At 43.8% G+C, this 20036-nt stretch overlaps 1 protein-coding gene across 6 annotated transcripts in view; it reads left to right on the top strand.

Moving 5' to 3' along the window:
• GPATCH8 (G-patch domain containing 8) overlaps nucleotides 1-16388 on the top strand; it is a 75523-nt gene extending 59135 nt beyond the window's left edge. For 5 of the 6 annotated variants that reach the window (XM_053659421.1, XM_053659423.1, XM_053659425.1 and 2 more), the window contains 3 exons: nucleotides 5465-5514; nucleotides 6670-6800; nucleotides 9915-16388. In XM_053659421.1, the coding sequence (XP_053515396.1) occupies nucleotides 5465-5514; nucleotides 6670-6800; nucleotides 9915-13806 (4073 nt within the window). In that variant the 3' untranslated portion in view covers nucleotides 13807-16388. The remainder of the gene's footprint in view (nucleotides 1-5464; nucleotides 5515-6669; nucleotides 6801-9914) is intronic. The other variant, XM_037162197.2, reaches the window with a different exon arrangement.
• Nucleotides 16389-20036: the final 3648 nt, after the last annotated feature.

Genomic DNA, 20036 nt, shown 5'->3' with positions numbered 1-20036 from the left:
ATTCAGCAGTGAAAAGGAACGGCTTACTGATAAATACACCGTGCACAAACCTTGAAAATACTATATTGTGTGAAGGAAGTCAGTCACAAAGACCCCCCATGTTGTATGTTTTAATTGATATGAAAAGTCCAGAACAAGCAAATCTATAAAGAACATTGGTTAGGTTTCTAGGGAGTGGATGGATGGGGGAAATAGGGAGTGACTGCTAATGGCTGTGGGGTTTCTTTTGGGGAAATGGAAATATTCGAAAATTAGATAGTGGTGATGGTTGCATAACTCTGTGAATGCTCTATGCCCACCAGATTTTACACTTCAAATCTGTGAATTTATGGTATATGCATTATATTTCAATAAAATTATTTTTAAAACTTCATTTTCCACCTTAAATTTAAGTGGTGATGGTGACTATATGTGTGTGTAAAGTACCTTAAAGCAGGCACATCTGGTACTAAAGAATATACCATACTTTTAAGGCCTTTTGCTGAATTGTTTCATGTAACAAAGCAAGCGTTACGCAGTGATTTTATGACATTATTGTATATTTACCAAATTACGTTAATATATATTGTTACAAAATAATTGGGCATAAAAGGTAAGTATTGTCATAAATGACTAATTAGTACTACTCTTCCCCAGCAAAAAGAATGTATACTTTCCTCTATACCTCTGACTTTTTCCAGTATTTATAATTAACATTAGTGTTTAGTTTTTTGTGCTACCAAACATTTGGGTTTTTGTGTTACAGAATAAAATTTATTTTCATTACTTACCCATATTCATGTGCTAAAAGAAAGAATTTGCACCTACTAGCTTGTAACTTGCACTTCCTTAATCATTTAACTGTGATCTTCCTTCCCTGAGTACTTTTAATGCTGAGACTTTTTTCTCTCCTGGTCTTTTCCTCCCTCATCAAACATGGTGATGTCCTGGGTGATCTCACCCAGAGGCATCAGACAGACTTGAATCAGGGGTAACTTGGCCAAGTAACAACTACAGTGTGATTACTCCAGTTTGGGAGAGGAAATCCACATTAATGTTATATTATAAGAGCAAAGTAGGAAACTGGGGAGCTGAGGCCATGGATTTGGGGTGTGCAGGATTGTTAATGCAGAGGAAAGGGAGTGGTTGAGGTTCAGAAAAGGTCAGGTTATACTTAGCCGGAAAAAGAGATTGAAATACATACAGCCACCCCTTCTATACTCATTATTTCTCATCTCTATTCATAGCCAAGAAATAACACATAAAAATATATGTATGCGTTTCCTCTCCCAACAACTCATTTTAAAACTGAAACCAGTTCCATGAATGTTTTTTTCTGTGTGGATTTTTTTTATTGTTCAATTACAGTTGTCCCCATTTTCCCCCCAATACTGTCCCCTGATCTACTCCACCCCCACATCCCACATTCCATGCTCCCCCCTTGTCTTTGTCCATTGGTCCTTTATACATGTTCTTTGATTACCCTCCGCTTCTCCCCCACCCCCACCCCCAGAACATTTAATAAAATCTCTTGTGCTATAGACAGTGGTGTGTGTATTGCAAGGTTAGTTACAAAGAAGGTCCCTGTTCTGGGAGAGTGGGGTTGCTATCTAGTAAGAGAAAGAGACCATGGATAATCTTTTGACCCTAAAGAGACAAAATTAGGTTTTATCTTTAGAGGTGAATAAATATTAGAACAAGATTTTCAATGGCAATAGGAAATACTCTGCTCATCTTCTATTTTTTCATATGGAAACAATAGTTTTTGTTTCTTAAATTGAGATAATAGATATGAAATATTTGAGAAAGGTTTATTCCTAGTAAAGTATACTCAACAAACGAACTTGTAGCATCAAATTTTCTTTTGATAGAGGTGAGAATAGCACCAAAAGATAACAAAATATTTTATTAGACCTTTAGGATTTTGTTAGGGAAAGCTATATAGAAATATTTGTCATTCATTTTCAGTTTAAACAGTGCCATTCTTTGCTATTAACACTTGACATTATTGATGATCTGGGCAAATTTATCATCCACATTAAAAACCTGGGGAGGATGTACCAGATTCATTTTCCTGATCTAATTTGTTTACAGCTGCATAGTGAAGCAGGAATTTGTTTATGGAGTGGACATTTTTTTCTGCCAAAAGAGTGCTATTTAGCTGTGGTTTAAGAACAGGAATCCATCTACATTTGAAGTGGTCTTTAACCCAAATAGCCATAGTTTATGTGGATGGGTACTATGGCTTATTTGTTCAGGCCTTCCCTCTGCTGGTCTTTTGAAAGATTTAATGGAAACCCCAGCTACCATGTGATTCAGAATCAGTGAGAAATGTTACTTCCTTTGTGTTCTATGCCACAAATGTATATCTTTTTGGAAACATACTGGTTTCTCAGGAAAACAGGATCTTGAAACCTTTTCATTTGAATGGGTTTAGTGTCCTTTTTAGTGAATCATATTTTTCAGCTAAAAATGTGTTATTTGGCTAAACTTTGTAGTAATAGTTCAATAAATAAAAAAAATTATTAGCATACTTTATAATTTTCAGAGATAAGGGCATATATTATTGGCTTTGGAATAAGCTTAAGTGACTAATTACACCATTCAGTTAAGACCGTGTACTAGTTTGGAGTCTAACTGAATTTTTGTGTATGACATGGAATTTGCTCAGCCTTTGAAAAGAGTTTTGGATTGTTGGCACATGCATAGTTTTGTTCTTGCATGAGTTCTATCTCTTGTCTAATGGACAAGTGTGTTGTTTCTCTAGTTTCACCTAGGAGTTGTCTAAAGTTGTGTTTCTCTCCAGAACGTAAGAGGAAAGGGAAAGTACAAATCAGGGAATTTCATACAGACATTCATTGGCACGTGAGCCAGGTTTGGTAGCCTTTTGGAATAAAACAAGGAACTTTAGAAAACCTGACTCCGAATTAGGATCTGGTACTTTTTTTGGCATTTGGCCCAATTCTGTCTAGAGTAAGGGGCCTTTTAGACTTTGATTTATCTAAAGAATGAAATGCCTTACTATTTGAGACAAGTAATAGCTAGGAAAACCATATTATTATGTAACATAAATATGTCCCTAGTCGCGGTATGAAAATATTTCCTAATCACATTTTTCTATAAATGATAAAAATTCATATGGGGGAAAGTCAAGGATCCAACGTGTAAAGCAAATTATTCATCAACCATTCACATGTTTTATAGTCTTAGTATTGCTCCATGCACTGCACAGTTTATTATAAAGATAAACGGAGTCCTTTCCTCAAAAAAAGACATAGGGGAGGCAGTATTGAACAGCTTTGCCACTCGAAGGGCTTTACATTTATTTTCTCCTAAATTTGTTGCCAGATAGGCCTCTTTTTCTGATGAGAGCACTGGAGCTCAAAGAGGTGAAACCCTTTGGCTAGTTGTTAATGGATTTGAATCTAAGTTTTCGGACCTGAAACTTTATACATAAGTATAGTCAGCAAAATATGATGTTTGCTAGATGAGTTCTGTCACGAAGCGCTAGTTAGACAGCTCAAAAAGAAGAAAATCCTATCTTATGATAGATCAACAGAGACATTTCGAAGCTAATTTAGTTTGCCCTTGAGAAAGGAGAGTCTTTGAGTTAGGAATTCATTTTCATCATTGCAATGCCCTTATCTGAAAGAGACCTCAAATGACGTTAGTAGAGGTGTTACAGGGTTTGCTACACCCTGTATAGAACCAGGATAACTTTGCATAGAAGGGCCTGCCATTTGGATTTGTTTTATTGATAGCATCTCATTTTGTTCACTGCCCTCCTCCTGTTACGTGGTGGTAGGAATTTGACGTAGATTATCTTCAGGATGATGTGGGCATGGTCTTATCCCCTTCCACTCCAAGGTCAAACCAAGTGGTTTGCTGAGTGATTAGAAAGCTTAATCTCTGACTTATTCTGGAAACCCCAGACTTTGATAAAATGTTCATTCTTTAGACAGTGTCCTATAGTTTGGGAAATAACTCCTAAAAGTGATGAAATATTTGTAAGAGGGAAGGAAATGACTGGACACAGGGAGATTTTCCAGGCTTATTGTGTGGCTGAGAGAAGGCAGCAGATGTGAGAAAAATGTACATTCTGTTTAAATCTTGGCTAGAGAGCCTGTTAAGTGTTTTGGGCAGAACTAAAAAAAATAAAGAAGACTAGATTTGTGGCCTACTGTAATCATACAGTAGTCCTGACGGGCCCTTTATCTATGTGTCATTGTCTTCAGAAGGAGGAAATTAGAATCCATATTTATTTAAAATAGTTGATCTTCCATCTTAAAGTAGTTTTTATAAAAAGTATAATTCTGGCCCTTCCCGGAGAGGCAGCTGATTAATATATAGAGAGAAATATATATATTCCATTCATTCATTCATTTTTTAGAGAGGGGAAGGAAAGGAGAAAGAGAAGGAGAGTCCTGGCTGGCATAGCTCAGTGGATTGAGCGCAGGCCTGCGAACCAGAGTATCGCCGTTCGATTCCCAGTCAGGGCACATGCCTGGGTTGCAGGCCAGTTCCCAGCAGGGGACGCATGAGAGGCAACCATACATTGATATTTCTCTCCCACTCTTTCTCCTTCCCTTCCCCTCTCTCTAAAAATAAATAAAGTATTTTTTTAAAAAAAGGAGGAGAGAAACATCAATGTGTGGTTGCCTCTCATGTGGCTCCCACTGGGGGGGACCTGGCCCGAAACCCAGGTGTGTTCCCTGACTGGGAATCGAACCAGCAACCCTTTGGTTCACAGCCTGTGTTCAATCCACTGAGCCACACCAGCCAGGGCTGATTAATATTTCTCTCCCTCTCTTTCTCCCTCCATTTCCCTCTCTCTAAAAATAAATAAAATCTTATTTTCTTTTATTTATTTATATATATTTTTTGCTCTGGCTGGTGTGGCTCAGTGGATTGAGTGCTGGCCTGTGAACTAAAAGGCTGCCGGTTCGATTCCTAGTCAGGGCACATGCGTGGGTTACAGGCCAGGTCCCAGTTGGTTTCTCTCCCACTCTTCCTCCCTCCCTCCCTCCCTCACTCTTTAAAGGTGAATAGGTAAATTATTTAAAAATAAAAATAAAATTTTTTTTGAAAAATTACACTTCTGGGCAGCAAGCCTCAGTAAAATAATTTTGCCAGCTGTTGGTTACTTGAGCATCCCCAAAATAAAGGTAAATGAAAATAAGACTAACAGCTTTTAGACATCAGTGGCCTTTTCTAAAGTTCTATAACCATTTTTCCTGAAAAAAAAAATGCAGCACTTCCATTTATCTAGGAGGGATTATTACTGTGTGTTAGTCCGTGTGTATGTTGCACAGGTGCTTCTTCCCCCAGCCCTGTCAGAGTTGATGGCTTTGTCCCTGATTGTTCAGTGTAACAGTTTGCAGAATCACTAAGAGAGCTTACGTAGTAATGCTTGCTTTATTTTTTTTTCTCTTCTACTCTTGTTTTATTTTTACTTTTTTTTTTCTTTGTGATGTGACATTTTCAGCTGATGTATTGAAAGCAAATCCTTCTAATTTGGGAGCCCAGATCACAAGAGTGAGTTTTTCTACTAGTGTCTTTAGCTGTATATCTTTCTTTGTGTGTGTCTTTCTACCCTTTCCCCTCCCAATTCAAAAATACTCAGAACACATTTCATAAATACTAGGTAAGAAAATTCCTCTGTCTGTTGAACATCATACCCTTCCACAAAGCAATGTCCACTTTATATTGGGTCACATTCTTTTTCCCATTGCTGTTGTAAAAACACAGGATAATGTGTATATTTTGGTTTGGTTTATTCATTTTTTATATTATGTAGTGCGTTGAAAATAATTTCACTTCTGTCTTCATTGCAGATAGATATGTGTGGACTCTGTCTGTAGTGTGTCATAGTACCGTTCTTTTTTGTTCTTGTTCTTTTGTTTTAAGGAAATTTATATAATAGCTCCTGACAATAAAAGACCCGTTCTTTTATTAGGATTTCAAGTAATAAGTTCTTTGATTTATGTCTGTTCTCCTCCTCATCCCCTGGATGTCCCTCTCAGGGTCAGGAAGCAGTAAAAGGCTGTGCGCACTGCTGTCTCGTTTCAGCAGACTGACCAGGCTAGCTGTGGTCAGACTGGTGAGCTCTGAACGTGCCAGCAGGGGAAGACTGTTTGCTGGATAGTTCCAGGAGAACTGTTCATGCTGAAAAGAAATAGTAGCACCTTTTTATGGTGAAATAAAAGTATGCTTTCTATTTGTTGGTTCATTCAAATAACTTCCCCATGTAAGCTGTACATTGCTTTTAAGATCTTAATGCCTGGGTAATTTTCTGTGCTAGCTTAACCCCTTTCTGTTCTTTGGCTTGTGTTACTACAATTTATCTCATGTTCTGTTTGTCTGGTTTTGCATCCTGGAAGAGCAGGTGATTAAATAGTCCCTTTTCTCTCCTCCTAGTATTTTAAGATGTGCTTGTTGCTTCTGACATCATTTAAGTTTGCCCAATAAAGCATATAGTATGCTTTCCTAGTTAGAAAGGTAGATACTCCAAATGTTTACCCAGAGTAATCAGCCATTGTGTTTTCAAGTACCAGAAGAGAGTGTACGATGTATTCTGTGCTAGCACTATTATAACTATTGATGGAGGGTAAATTTTAAAAGCCTTGCTTTCAGGATCCCCAAGTTATTCTAAATCACCCACCCCTGTGTTCCCTTCTTTTGTTACCCCAGAGACTGAAAGACCTCAAGCAGAGAGAGTTTGCTCGCAATGTTTCTTCAAGGTCCCGCAAGGACGAGAAGAAACAGGAAAAAGCTCTTCGGCGTCTCCATGAGTTGGCAGAGCAAAGAAAACAAGCTGAATGGTGAGGATACTTTTTCTCAGAGGGTCTACAGATAATTGTAATCCTTAAGATTTAAGATTATAATTTAAGAATCTTTACGTTTTTAATAGATTCTTCTTTCAACCTAAAAGCATATCTACACTTGGAGTATAATACATTGATTAATAACATGCTCTTCTGGCCTGGCTGATGTGGCTCAGTGGATTGATAGTGTTGGCCAGCGAACCAAAACGTCACCAGTTCAATTCCCAGTCAGGGACATGCCTGGGTTGTGGGCCGGGTCCCCAGTAGAGGGCATACGAGAGGCAACCACACATTAATGTTTCTCTCCTCTTTCTCCCTTTTTCTCTCTGTAAAAAATTTAAAAATTAATATGCTTTTCTGAGGGCACATCCTGCAGTCTGTGTGACCTTAAATTATCTAATTTCTATGCTATCTTTATAAGATGGAGATGATAGTAATAGTAAAAGTCTACCTACTTATAGTTGTTGTGAAGAGTGATTAAGTTATTACATTAAAAAGTGCTTGTTAGAATGCTTAGCACATAGAAGATGTTTAATAGATTATGGAACTGTTCATCATTCCTGTCTCCAATGTTCTTATGTAGGAAAGCACATATATTACAGTATTTTATAGCTAAAAAGTACCAAGACACAGATTCAAATATTGTGACTGCCTTTTAAGGACTATACAGTTAGTACTAACCACTCTGAAACCTAGGGAATTCTCTAAGGTTCCTGCCTTCTTGAATGTTCTTTTTAAATTTTTATTTATTTATTTTTAGAGAGGGGGAGGAGCAGGAGAGAAACATCAGTGTGTGGTTGCTTCTCACGTGGCCCCCACTGGAGACCTGGCCTGCAACCCAGGCACGTGCCCTGGCTGGGAATTGAACTGGTGACCCTTTAATTCGCAGCCTGCGCTCAATCCACTGAGCTACACCAGCCAGGGCTTGAATGTATTTTTTAATGTTCCTTCATGGTTCTCAGTGAACAGTTTGGAGCTGATATTTTGCCTAGGGTGGGATTTATTCCACCTAGGGCTGAATTTCTAAGCAACTAGACTTTGGGGAGCCAGTCTTTGAGCATCTGAGGATTCCTGAGGTGTACACTCCAATCAGAAGAACTAGGCCATCCTGGCAGGGTGGTTCAGCTGGTTGGAGCTTCATCCTGTACCCCAAAAGGTTGCAGGTTTGATCCCCAACTGGGGGGTGTGTGAAAGGCAACCGAGCGATAATTCTCTCTCATATCAGTGTTTCTTTCTCTCTGCCTTCCTCTCTCTCTAAAATCAGTATACACATCCTTAGGTGAGGATTTTAAAAAAGAAGAAAGTTTATTTTTAATGGCTGGCCAGGACCGGTCACAGTCAAAAGAGAAACTGTTTATTAAAAGTTTACAGCCCAGCCTGGCTGGCGTGGCTCAGTGGATTGGGCACGAGCCTGCAAACCAAAGGATCGTGGTTCGGTTCCCGGTCGGGGCATGTGCCTGGGTTGCAGGCCAGTTCCCAGCGGGGGACGCACGGGAGGCAACCACACATTGATGTTTCTCTCCCTCTCTCCTTCCCTTCCCCTCTAAAGATAAATAAAATCTTTGAAAAAAAAAGTTTACAGCCCAGTTGGGGTCAGAGTGTCCAGGTTCCTGGACTTACTAGGTTTATTTTTGCCACTTGATCCTTTTTTACCTATTAACTTCTCTTGTGTGTTTGGAGGCAGAAGGAAAGGAGAGAACACGTAGAGTGTAACTTTTGAAACAGAATTAACCGATCAGCTCTCATATTGGATTAAACTGTGTATAGATTCCTTTTGGCATCTTTTTATGTAGTAAGCACATTTCTCTTGGGCATGTTGCAAGGGTATCTCCTTAAAAAGTATATAAAAGGCCACTATCTAGTTCAGGACATACTTTAATACATGTCTTTCTTCAGAGATGACATTTAGTTCTGTGTCATAAACAAACAGTTACAAGATGACTGCATAATCTCTGGAGAGAAAAATGTTTTGAACTCTGATCAGTTGTTTCGTTGTCCTAAGAGTAACACATGACTCCGTAGTGAATATTACTGAAGTACCGTGGCAGTAAGTCCCCTTTTTATTCAGTGTGATGGTTTCTTTGCTGTGGGGTAGGTTTCATGACACAGTGTAAGTATCTTGCCATCTAACTCTGTTGGGTTCCCATCTTCCAGTAGCAGGAGTTCATGGAGCAAGGGATGCCACGTTACCCCGATATATTTGATTCCTGAGTGTAAGACAGCCAGAAGCTAGAGTTCAGGTAACGAGGACTTCAACCAAAAAGATACCTAATCCTCTTTGTTCCTCAGTTTGCCTTGATAGGTAGATACCTTTGGAGTTCACACACTGTATAAATCTCAGGCGTAACAGGAGTTTAAAACACTGGCCTTGAGGCTCCTTGCAGTTCCTGTTGTCAGAGCTGGGAAAGTCCTTGGTGGTGTCATGACCGCTGAATGGAATGCTTAGAAAGAATCACAAACCAAACAGATGCTTGGGTGTGGTGCCCAGGAGGCAGGCGCAGTTCCTCAGACAGACTGCGGGAGGGTGGCACAGTAGAGATTCCTATGTCAAACTCAGAGAACATGTACATTTTTAACAATGAAATTTGAGGGAAAATTGTGACAACTGTAATAGAATAACAATTTCAGAAATGGTATTTTTTTAATATGAAATTTGAAAACAGGAAATTAGAGGGTTTGGGGAGGTTTTTTGTTTGTTTTGGTTTTTGGTTTTTAGCTGAGTAGAACCTTTGTAAATAGATTTTCAGCCATACGTTTGATAGCATACTGATGATTAGGATGATACAATAAGAGACGAGTGTGGATACAGGATGGGTAGACTGTACCGTATGATAAAGTATTTTAATTTAGACACCTTAGGAAAAATAGCAGTGACTGTCTAGTTTTGAAAATGTAGCTTGACAAGTTAGTAGTGTGAGCCGTTGCCTGACCACCCTGAGGGTGTTCCTTCATTAGCACAAGGCTGAGGAGTGGCTACCACCTGGGGTCCTTCAGACCTACCTGTGAAGGGCGATAGAACAGGAGGTAAGTACTTGATAAGAAGTAATGAAATGTACTCCTAAACCTGGTTTTCTTTTGTTTTATTTTTTATTTTTCTAAACCATTGTGCAGTGCACCTGGAAGTGGTCCTATGTTCAGACCAACTACAGTGGCTGTAGATGAAGAAGGTGGAGATGATGATAAAGATGAATCAGTAACAAACAGTGGCATCAGTACCGCTGCCTCTTGCGGCATGGGATCTGAATTCTCCACAGATAAAGGAGGCCCTTTCACTGCAGTACAGATCACTAATACCACTGGACTAGCACAGGCTCCTGGGTTAGTCTCCCAAGGTGTCAGCTTTGGCATTAAGAATAATCTGGGTACTCCACTGCAAAAATTGGGAGTGTCATTTTCTTTTGCCAAGAAGGCTCCTGTCAAACTCGAATCAATAGCATCAGTTTTCAAGGACCTCGCAGAGGAAGGGACCTCTGAGGAGGGAACAAAAGCTGATGAGAAGGGTTCTGACCAAGTACTGCAGAAGGTGGGAGACTCGGATGGTGGTGGCAATCTCGATGGTAAAAAAGAGGACGAAGACCCTCAGGATGGAGGGTCCCTTGCTTCCACATTGTCTAAGTTAAAAAGAATGAAGCGAGAAGAAGGAGCTGGGGCTACAGAGCCAGAGTATTATCACTACATCCCCCCAGCACACTGCAAAGTAAAACCTAATTTTCCCTTCCTACTCTTTATGAGAGCCAGTGAACAAATGGAAGGTGACAATAGCACTCACCCAAAGAATGCCTTGGAGAACAAAAAAAGCAATTCTCCCAAGCCTAAAGGCTTCATCAAGGTGGCAGCAAGCCAAGGAGCAGAAAAGACAGTTAGTGAAGTCTCCCAGCAGCAGACAGAAACTGGTATAGCTGAGCCCTCAGAACCTGGAAGCAAAGCTGAAACAAAGAAGGCCGCAGGCGGGGATACAAGTGAGCAGAGTTCAGAGAGTCAGAGTCAGAAGGCTTCAGAGATCCAAATGTGTGAGTCTAACCCCTGTAAAGAAACCTCTCAGACCACCTCAGCAGGGAAAGAAAGCCATGAGGGACCCAAACATCCGACTGGTCCCTTCTTTCCAGTTTTGAGCAAAGATGAAAGCACCGCCCTCCAGTGGCCATCAGAACTATTAATTTTTACCAAGGCAGAACCCTCCATTTCATACAGTTGTAACCCTTTGTACTTTGACTTTAAACTTTCAAGGAACAAAGACGCCAGAGCTAAAGCGACAGAAAAACCAAAAGATGCAGGAGGTTCCTCAAAGGACCATCTCCAAGGCCTTGATCCTGGGGAGCCAAGTAAAAGCAAGGAAGGAGGAGAAAACATAGAACATTCCTCGGGAGACAGAGCGGATGCACCTGCCTCAGGGCCTGGCTGTCTCAGCCAGAATAAACAGGAACCTGGCGGCAGCCATGGATCAGAGACAGAAGACACAGGGCGAAGCCTTCCTAGCAAGAAGGAACGATCTGGCAAGTCCCACCGACACAAAAAGAAAAAGAAGCACAAAAAATCCAGCAAACACAAACGGAAACACAAGGCTGATGCAGAAGAGAAAAGCTCTAAGGTTGAGTCTGGGGAGAAGTCTAAGAAGCGCAAGAAACGAAAACGAAAGAAGAATAAGTCGGCCCAGGCAGATTCTGAACGGGGACCCAAACCGGAACCCCCTGGGAGTGGTAGCCCTGCACCACCGAGAAGACGGCGGCGAGCTCCAGATGATTCCCAGCGGAGATCCCTCCCGGGTGAAGAAGGGAGCAGTGGCCAGAAAGACGAAGGTGGCGGTGGCGGGAGCGCCCAAGATCATGGTGGGAGGAAGCACAAAGGCGAACCTCCAGCATCATCCTGCCAGCGAAGAGCTGGCACCAAACGGAGCAGCCGGTCCAGTCATCGGAGTCGACCCAGTAGTGGAGATGAGGATAGTGATGATGTTTCATCACGCCGGCTGCACCAGAAGTCTCCATCCCAGTACAGTGAGGAGGAGGAGGAGGAGGAGGAGGAAGACTCAGGCAGTGAGCATTCCCATAGCCACTCACGATCTGACCGCCATCATTCCTCACACCGCTCCTCTCGGCGTTCTTACTCGAGTAGTTCAGATGCTTCTTCAGACCAGAGCTGCTACAGTAGACAGCACAGTTACTCTGATGACAGCTACACTGACTACAGTGACCGGTCACGAAGGCACTCGAAGCGCTCCCATGACTCTGACGACTCAGACTACACCAACTCCAAGCACCGGTCCAAACGGCACAAATACTCGTCCTCCGATGACGACTATAGCCTCAGCTGCAGCCAGTCCCGGAGCCGGTCTCGGAGTCACACCAGAGAGCGCTCGAGATCCCGAGGCCGCAGCCGCAGCAGCAGTTGCAGCCGCAGCCGGAGCAAACGGAGAAGCCGTAGTACCACAGCCCACAGCTGGCAGCGGAGCCGGAGCTACAGCCGGGACCGCAGCCGCAGCACCAGAAGCCCTTCCCAGAGATCAGGCTCCAGGAAGGGATCGTGGGGTCACGAGAGCCCTGAGGAGAGGCGTTCTGGTCGTCGAGACTTCATTCGCTCAAAAATCTACCGCTCCCAGTCTCCTCATTACTTCCGATCCGGCCGGGGAGAGGGTCCTGAGAAGAAGGAAGATGGCAGAGGAGGTGACAGTAAAGGGACAGGCCCGCCGTCTCAAAACAGCAATGTTGGTGCAGGAAGGGGGTCAGAGGGTGACTGCAGCCCTGAAGATAAGAATTCCCTCACTGCCAAACTGCTGCTGGAGAAGATCCAGTCGAGGAAAGTGGAGCGGAAACCCAGTGTGAATGAGGAGGTGCTGGCCACCCCTAATAAAGCTGGACTCAAGCTTAAGGACCCCCCACAGGGTTACTTCGGGCCCAAGCTCCCTCCCTCTCTTGGCAATAAGCCTGTCCTTCCGTTGATAGGAAAGCTCCCAGCCACTCGAAAGCCCAACACTAAGAAATGTGAAGAGCCTGGCTTAGAAAGGGGAGAAGAGCAAGAACAGTCAGAGACAGAAGAAGGGCCTCCAGGGAATAGTGATGCCCCTTTTGGACATCAGTACCCCCCAGAGGAAACAGCCGGCCCCCTATCAGAACCACCTCCAGAAGAGCCAAAGTCTGAAGAAGGTACTGCTGATCATCCTGTGGCTCCACTAGGCACCCCAGTGCACTCTGATTGCTATTCTGGGGACCCAACCATGTCCCATAACTACCTCCCTGACCCCAGTGACAGGGACACCCTAGAGTCCCTGGATAGTGGCAGTCAACCAGGCCCTGTGGAATCTTCCTTGCTGCCTATCGTGCCAGAACTTGAGCACTTCCCCGGTTATGCGCCTCCCAGTGGGGAGCCTAGTATTGAGTCAGCAGACGGGGCTGAGGACGCTTCGCTGGCTCCGCTGGAGAGCCAGCCCATCACCTTCACCCCTGAGGAGATGGAGAAGTACAGCAAGCTCCAGCAGGCTGCACAGCAACACATCCAGCAACAGCTTCTGGCCAAGCAAGTAAAGGCCTTTCCAGCTTCTGCCGCCCTGGCCCCAGCCACTCCAGCCCTGCAGCCCATCCATATTCAGCAGCCGGCCACAGCCTCCGCCACCTCCATCACCACTGTTCAGCATGCTATCCTACAACATCATGCTGCAGCGGCTGCCGCCGCCATTGGCATTCATCCCCACCCTCATCCCCAGCCACTTGCCCAAGTACATCATATTCCCCAGCCTCACTTGACCCCCATTTCTTTGTCCCACCTCACTCACTCAATCATCCCTGGCCACCCTGCCACCTTTCTCGCTAGCCATCCCATCCACATCATTCCTGCCTCGGCCATTCATCCTGGACCCTTCACCTTCCACCCTGTCCCACATGCCGCCCTCTACCCTACCCTTCTTGCCCCACGGCCTGCTGCAGCCGCTGCTACTGCTCTCCACCTTCACCCACTACTTCACCCCATCTTCTCAGGTCAAGACCTGCAGCACCCCCCCAGCCATGGCACATGAGTTGGGGGTGAGAGCCCAGGTAGGACCAGGGAAAGTGGCCCGTAAGTCTTCCCTTGGGAGTGTCGAGCCATTAATGCCAGCAAATAGAAGCTGGGATGGGCAGTGTCTGATAGCCAAAGAGTCGAGTTTTGGCTTGCAGGGCTGGTTTTAGATTCGAGGTTTGCTTTGGGTTCACTATCAGGGATTTGTTTTGCCCCTTTGTCCCCCCTCCTGTGTTTCTAAGCTAGAGAACACCAGTAAGTGCTACCCACCCCTCTGCAGCAACATCTCCAAACCGTCGGGTTTAGATACTCCCCTCCTCCCCCTCCTTTTTAACCTCTGTTCTTCCCTTCTATAAGTTTTAAACCATTTTCCTCCTCTCTGGCCAGCGGGTTGTCCTTCTGGTCCTGACTTCCCATTATCTTTGACCGTCCCTTGGTGACTGTGTTATCTGGGTGAGTTCAAAAGGGAGTCCGACCTGGAATCAGATGCTACTCGGGCTGTTGTTATTCAATCCACTTCCCACATAGAGAGCCACACATTTGGCACTGTTGTCCTCCTGTCCCTCACTCCAGGAGAGACATCGGCATGTCCCGGAAAAGAAGGTCCTGTCGTGATTACAGGCTGTGCGGAACATAGACTCGCCCCTGTGCTTCCCCAGAGAGGAGCGCGTGTGTCTGAAGGGTGTGTTTTCTTCTGTCATGTTGATGTTTCCTTCTTAATTTATAGGATTTTTTTAATGTTAAAAAAAATTGCACTGAACTCTATAAAACGTAAATGCTGCTTTTTGTAGCTCATAAAAAAGGTTCCATATTTGTAGTATACTGCAATAATATTTTTTACATCCAGCTCTTTAAGTGATCCTTGTTCTGGTGGCTTTGTGTAAATATGTTTGCCTAGTTGGATTAAGAAACTAAAGGTTATAAAATGGAAACAAAAAATAAAGTATTTGTTTTCTGCTAGATGCAAAAATGACTAAGCATGTATATTTTATCAAACTCATGTATCTTCCTTTGAAGTTATGAACTATAAAAATGTTAAAACCAGAAAGGAGCATTGTTTAACATTTTTGTGGGGACAAAATGTTCACTAATCTGCATTAAATGGTGCCCCTCAGCACTTGGATTTTTTAACTAATGGGCGTCAGTCAGCCGGGGGCGTTGGGAGGATACTCGGTTATGACGGTCTCCCTCATGTGCTCTGCTGTTCTGTACAGAGAACCAGGTGGGCCCCACAGGGGAGGAAGACACTCAAGAGCTTTATTTGAAAGCAGATTCGGAGTGATTAGGGGTTTCCTGGGTGCCTTGTTCCAGGCAGTCCATTTGCCTTCCTAGTACTTAGCCTCCTCTGACAATTTTTTTTTAATGTGCCTTTTGGGTTGGCTAGAAACAAGTAGAAGTGGACTGGGGGATGATAGCATGGAGACGGTTTTCTTCCCTTTTTTGGTGGGAGGTGAGCACGTTTGTAGATATTGCAAATTCTTTTGCTTCATAGTTCTCATGCCTTCAGCCCAGCTTAATTTAAGCAGTGAAGATTCCTTTTTTTCTCTCCTGTGACATCATGACACCTACCAGAGGAAGTACCACCTCAATTCCTCTTCCTCCTCTTGCCTTTCACCCAGGCGCCCGGACCTGAGGAGCACACTGACCCAGAGGTGTTTCGCTTGCAGGTCTCACCCCCTTCGGTGTAGTCAGCGGTTCCCTGTTTGGTGATTCCCTGCCCATTGCTGTGACTAGTATGGTGGGGTTGTGACCTACGGGAAAACAAACGCTGCTGTTTTGTTTCTCAAATTCCCAAAAAGAAAAAGGTTTTGAGTTTAAGAGAAGCAAGTGCTGGGCAAACAAGGGTCTTGACTGACCCTCCCACGTTTTCAGTGCTCCTCGTGTGATTCAGAAGCACCACTTTTTTGGTAACTAGCACTGGAAAAATTAAATCATGTCTTTGAAGTGAAGGGACTAATTTTTCTTTGCTCTCAGCCCATGTAAATAATTTAAATAATACAGTATTAACATTTCTGTGCTGCTTCCCATTAGCTTGTAGATTGAGCCATACTCTGGCTGCCTCTACCTTCCCGGGGGCAGTTGTCGTTAACTTTCAGAATAGTGATTTTAAAACTTAAAGAAAGAAAAACAAAGTAGCCTATCCTTCCTTATAAGCATAAAAGATTGTATTTAACTTTATCACATATGATAGAGATATATACGCTGTAAAATTAGGGAAAGGAACTTTCTAATAAACCAATGATTTGTGGAAACTTAGTAGAGTCTCTTGTGATTGTTGCCCCACCCGTTCAAGCTGGGAAGGGATGGAATTACGGGTTACAAATAACATCTTGCTTGAAGTGATCAAGGAAGAGACTCTTGTGAACCAGTTGCTGATGATGTTTGAAATTGTGCTGCTCCGAGCTCAGGCTACCCCAGTGGAGGGGAAAGGTTATGTGGTGGGAAGAAGTGTAATACAAAGTTTCTCATCCTCGGAATGTGCGCCTTCTTTCCACTCTTTCCCGCAAGAAAATTTCTTTTTCTACCTTTACCTCGTTATAAATATGTAATCTGTATATAGTAGAATGTGAGTGTTCACTAAATAAATGGGTTTGGAATTTCTGGCTTTGACTTTGAGGATTTTGGGTAAACTTAAGGGCAAATGGGATTACAAGAGTTACCTGCCTGACATTTGCCCTCCAGATATAGTTCTGTATACCAGAATCAGTTTTGAATTATTCTCAGCCTTGCAATAATAATGCAATGCTTGAGAGCTAATAATTAATAGACTATTAGAAGGAAATACTCCTGACTGCGCTGATAAAAGTCTCTACTGAATCAAAACAATTTTCACAAAAATGAAAGGTTAGCACCCAGGGCTAACCATAGATTTACAGTAATAAATTAGTTTTTCTTCCTCAGCCTTTCGGGAAGGACCAGTATGTTTCTTAACTACTCTCACAACACCTGTGTTCTCTCCCCTTAACTGAAGAGAAGCTGTTCAACTGGAACCTTGGGCTGGATGCTGAGATCTGCTTATTTTTGTAAAATAGCAAAATTCTTTCCCAGAGAGAAAGGAATTAATTTCCCGAGCAGGCCAGGTGCCAGTGAAGGCAGACCGGCCTGTAGAGCATGCCCTGTGGGAAGGTGCGTGCGGCCGCCTGCCCCAGCCGCCTGGGCTCTAGCGTGGGCAGGCTCCCGCTTCTACATGCCCGGTGTCTAATCCGGTCGTCAAGCATTTCCATTCTTACTTACCAGAGACACCTTCACCTTCCCCTTATCAACTTATGTCTGAATTTCTGCAGCATTTCCTGGCCGACCTCCCTGGCTCTAGGATGTCATTCCCTGTCCCATATCTTACTGGCTTCTCAGAATCTGACTACAGTTCCTTTTGTATTCACTGCTTCCCAATAAAATTCTAAATTCTGAGAGGACAGGCACTGCTTGTTATGCGTCCCCGCCTTTTCTTTCTTAATCCCTGAGAGTGTTTTACAGAGTTGAACACGTAGTAAACATTTGGATTATATGCTCAAGAAAGATACGAGCAAAGTAAAAATGCCACTGACTGAAGATTATGCATCAGGATTTAAGAAACCAAAGATGATAAATTTCTCTTTGTATCTACATCAGTGCCAGGCACACAGTATAAATTCAGTAATTGTTGACTTAATGAAACCTTAACAGAACTTTCAATTCACTGAGGAATTCTGGGCCTCAGGCCGCTGATGGGATGGAAAAGTGGCGGCAGTTCGGTTCATCCTCAGCAGTTGTCTGCCTACCATTGCAGAAGGGAGATTAACCCTGCGCAGGCTCCAAAGGAACGCGCAGAGGAACGGAATCCTTACTGCATACCAAGCTCCTTTTGCTTCCCAATTCGGATGCTCCACCTGTTTCCAATTTTAGGTACTGGTACCAAGGTCCTACCAGCCGCCAAGGCACCAAAGCTTCAAATTACTTGACATACTCACCACGTCCAGTTGCTGATTGTGTAATCTCTGCTGTCGTCTCTCATTGCTGCCTCACCGCCTTTAACCTAGAGGATCGCAGTTGCTCTCTGGTCTTCCCACTAAGTCCTGCCTTCTCCAGTTCCTTCTATGCACAGGCCAACAGTGTAATTGTTCAAATTATAGCACAGTTCATCCATGTCACAGTTCATCCATGTATCTCTTGCTCTCTGACTTTAGAAATCTTTATGGTTCTTTGTCTCCTATAAACTTCAAAAATTTTTTTAAAGATTTTATTCATTTATTTTTAGAGGGGAAGGGAAGGAGAGAGGGAGAGAAATATCAATGTATAGTTGCCTCTCATGTGTACCCCCGCTGGGAACTGGCCTGCAACCCAGGCATGTGCCCTGACTGGGAATCAAACCTTAATCATCTGGTTCGCAGGCCCCACGCTCAATCCACTGAGCTACACCAGCCAGGGCACAAAGTTCAAATTTCTTTTTTTTTTTTTAAGATTTTTTTAATCTTTAGAGGGGAAAGGAAGGAGAGAGGGAGAGCAATACAATGTATGGTTGCCTCTCATGCATCCCCTGCTGGGGACTGGCCTGCAACCCAGGCATGTGCCCTGACTGGGAATCGAGCCGCAATCTTTTGGTTTGCAGGCCCACGCTCAATCCACTGAGCTACACCAGCTGGGGCTTCAAGTTTCTTTAAAAAGCACTCAAGAACCTCCAGTTATTTGACCCCAGCTTTTCATTCCACTTTAATTCCCCAGTCCTCCCTGTCCTGAGTCAGCTCTCTGCCCTTCCCCATAACTGACCTCTGTGTTCTGCCACTCTGCTTAGAGACTGCCTCAAACCCCTTCATTCTCTGACAAAAGATAACAATATAATGGTTAAGAACATGAGTTCAAGTGTGAATGTGTTTGAATCCACCCACTGGCTGTGTAAAACTAGAGCAATTTACCTAATACTCTGGGCCACGGTTTTAGGATTTATGAAATGGACATGTTAGTACCTATTTCGTAGGGTGATTTTGAGGAGCACATGATATAAACGATTTCAGCTAGATAATCTCCCCTTTTCAAAGCAGGCTTTCCTATTCCTCTGCTACAGGTATGTGTTCATGTCTTCCTCTGGACTGTTTTTTAAAGATCCTTGATAAGGCATCTGTGCCTTGAGCAGAATAAGTACTTATTAAAATATTAATGAAGTGTGAGTTTCGTTTGGGGCTATGCAATATACGCTAATAGTTACAGTACCACCCCGTGGAGGCAGTGGGAAGTTGGAAGGTAAGTGTAAGACTGAGTTAAGTACTCATCCTAATAGATGCATTACAGGCCTACCATGATCTTGGCGCTGTGAAATCAGCAGCGCTGTGAAATCAGCAGTGGAGGAGGCCTTGATGTTGAGAGTCCCTTAAAGCTTAAGGAACTTGAACCTAGTAAGGTGTAGGATTTTGAGCTGTGTGCTGAGCCAGTGAATTAGGAAGGGAGGAGCTGACGGGATTCCAGGACGGCACAGGGTTTGGGCAGGCTAAGATGGCCAAGCGTGACGAAAAAACAGCACAAATAGGATGCGGCCATGTGCCTGTGCCCCCAGCAGGTCTTAGCTTTCCTTCTTGGGAACCTGCTTTTTGGGGAAGACATGCCGTGTCAATAAGACTTGGCATTCCTCTCATCCATGGAAGACATGACCTTGCCTCTGCTCAAAACGATTCCTTCTCTTTCCACTGTGTGCCCCCGTGTTGCATCTCCAGCTCAGTGTGCACTGCCATTCAGTGGGCCAGCAGTACCTGCTACATGGTACACTCTTGGCTAGGCCCCAGGCTGCATTTCTGCAGGACCTTGCTCTTGGGGGATTCATGGACGCAATCCAGTGAACAGGCCAATACCAAACAGTGAGTTAAACCCAGGATGCCGGCCTGAAGAGCCAGGGGAGGCTTCCCCGTGGCAGTGACCCCACTAGCATCAATTCTTGTTGTTTGGGTAAGAGCTCTGTCACCAGACAGAGTGAGGTCCATAATCGCAAAGCCTGTGAGCCAGAGACCCTGGACTGACTGCACTCCATCCCCATCTCTCTTCCCCTTGGACCACCATCCATTCACGACCCCTTTCCCAGCCCCGGCAGACAGCTGTGACCACATTGAGACTTGGCCCGAGATGGAGGAAGAAGCTGCTGCACTAACACAAATGACTGAAGCTGCCCAAGGCCATAAAAGGAAGTGGATAGGTGCCTTATTCAAAATGATACACAGCTCAGGTTTTATCAGAAGGCAGCAGCTTCCTCACTCCTTCCCCCACATCTGGCCAAGTCAGTGTGCCGCC

The sequence above is a fragment of the Artibeus jamaicensis genome, unplaced genomic scaffold (assembly GCF_021234435.1).
Source record: "Artibeus jamaicensis isolate MK-2021 breed Jamaican fruit bat unplaced genomic scaffold, CSHL_Jam_final contig_2259, whole genome shotgun sequence".
Classification (NCBI taxonomy): domain Eukaryota; kingdom Metazoa; phylum Chordata; class Mammalia; order Chiroptera; family Phyllostomidae; genus Artibeus; species Artibeus jamaicensis.
Note: the sequence above shows the minus strand (reverse complement) of the source record. Positions and strands in the feature narration are given on the sequence as shown.